This window comes from Elephantulus edwardii, unplaced genomic scaffold (assembly GCF_000299155.1).
Source record: "Elephantulus edwardii isolate Elephantulus edwardi_28Jun2011 unplaced genomic scaffold, EleEdw1.0 scaffold00016, whole genome shotgun sequence".
NCBI classification, from domain to species: Eukaryota; Metazoa; Chordata; class Mammalia; order Macroscelidea; family Macroscelididae; genus Elephantulus; species Elephantulus edwardii.
Window position 1 is genome coordinate 8,908,546 of NW_006399766.1, and position 645 is coordinate 8,909,190.

At 40.2% G+C, this 645-nt stretch overlaps 1 protein-coding gene across 1 annotated transcript in view; it reads left to right on the forward strand.

Moving 5' to 3' along the window:
* The window catches only part of LOC102844000 (ubiquitin-conjugating enzyme E2 L3-like), a 1,245-nt gene extending 1,084 nt beyond the window's left edge, over positions 1–161 (forward strand). The window contains exon 2 of the mRNA XM_006881862.1: positions 57–161. Coding sequence (XP_006881924.1) covers positions 57–161 — 105 coding nt within the window. The remainder of the gene's footprint in view (positions 1–56) is intronic.
* The last annotated feature ends 484 nt before the right edge of the window (positions 162–645 follow it).

The window sequence follows — 645 nt, forward strand, 5'->3', positions numbered from 1 at the left end:
AGTGTCCCTCAGACACACCCCTCAAAGTAGGACGCCTCTCTCTCTCTTCCCCCCAGAACTCACTGCGTCAACGCCTGGCCTCCACCGGGGACACAACTACCACGCGACAATGCCCGCTATCCAAACACGTCTCCGTATCCTCGGAAGAATTAAAAGTTTAAGATGTTACAAAAAAGTTTATGAATAAAGAAGTCCTCATAATACATTATTTTTCTCTCTGTATTTATTATTATTTGTCTAAGTATACTCCTCTGTGTGCTTAATAGTTTAATATCTATAGGACCTATAGAGATGGCATCTACTTTGCTCACCCCTGAATATTCATCACCTAGCAAAGAGTCCAACACCTGGTTTTGCTGTTAATTACCATGCAATTGATGCGTACTCATACCAATAAGAACAAAACACAGTCCTACTATCCCAGTCAATACTGTGCTTAAGGGCATTGTTGCAGTCCCCATGTAAGACTGCTTGTTGAGGACCCTCCTCTCTTTTACTTATCCTCTGTTTTTTCCAAACCTTTAGTAGATATGTAATAAATATTAGTTGAGCTTACCTTTCAATGCTTACCACATTGGAAAGTAATTTATGAACATGACTGTGTCTCCTATCTACATTTGCTAACTACACCATCACATAGCACAA